The sequence below is a fragment of the Morone saxatilis genome, unplaced genomic scaffold (assembly GCF_004916995.1).
Source record: "Morone saxatilis isolate NCDOM2014 unplaced genomic scaffold, NCSU_SB_2.0 Contig10, whole genome shotgun sequence".
NCBI classification, from domain to species: domain Eukaryota; kingdom Metazoa; phylum Chordata; class Actinopteri; family Moronidae; genus Morone; species Morone saxatilis.
The window spans coordinates 9796053-9796520 of NW_023339652.1; the positions used below are offsets into that span (position 1 = coordinate 9796053).

Genomic DNA, 468 nt, shown 5'->3' on the forward strand with positions numbered 1-468 from the left:
AAATGTAAATTATTTTGGCTAAGATTTGTATTATAATCCTTATAAATACAGGTAGATGCATGAATAATATTTAAAAGATACAATTAATGTGGCTTCCTCCACATGGACAGTATGACAACTTAATTAAAACAATCAATCAGTTGATTCGTTGAGTTCGTTGTTGTGTGGACTCACCAGCTGTGCTTTGGCTACTGTTGCTCCTTCCTTAATGGTTCCATATGTCGGTAAGAACTCCTGGGGGTAAACTGTGAAAAACAGACCAATCACATGAATGGGAATACAGCGGGAAAATAATAATCAAAGAAGCAGAAAACTACATGGATATTTACTTTAGCCCAAACAATACATTATCGTATAAATATACTGTATATATGCTTTAGATGTGTCTATGGTTCAAGCATGACAAAAGGAAATCCAGAGCAGTACACTGCAACAATAAAACCTTTACTGGTGGCGATTTCATTCATA

General features: G+C 34.6%; 1 protein-coding gene across 1 annotated transcript in view; it reads right to left on the reverse strand.

Annotated features, from left to right (window-relative positions):
- The window catches only part of ano6 (anoctamin 6), a 13964-nt gene that overhangs the window by 10309 nt on the left and 3187 nt on the right, over positions 1-468 (reverse strand). Inside the window, exon 2 of the mRNA XM_035681326.1 lies at positions 175-245. Within this exon, the coding sequence (XP_035537219.1) occupies positions 175-245 (71 nt within the window). The remainder of the gene's footprint in view (positions 1-174; positions 246-468) is intronic.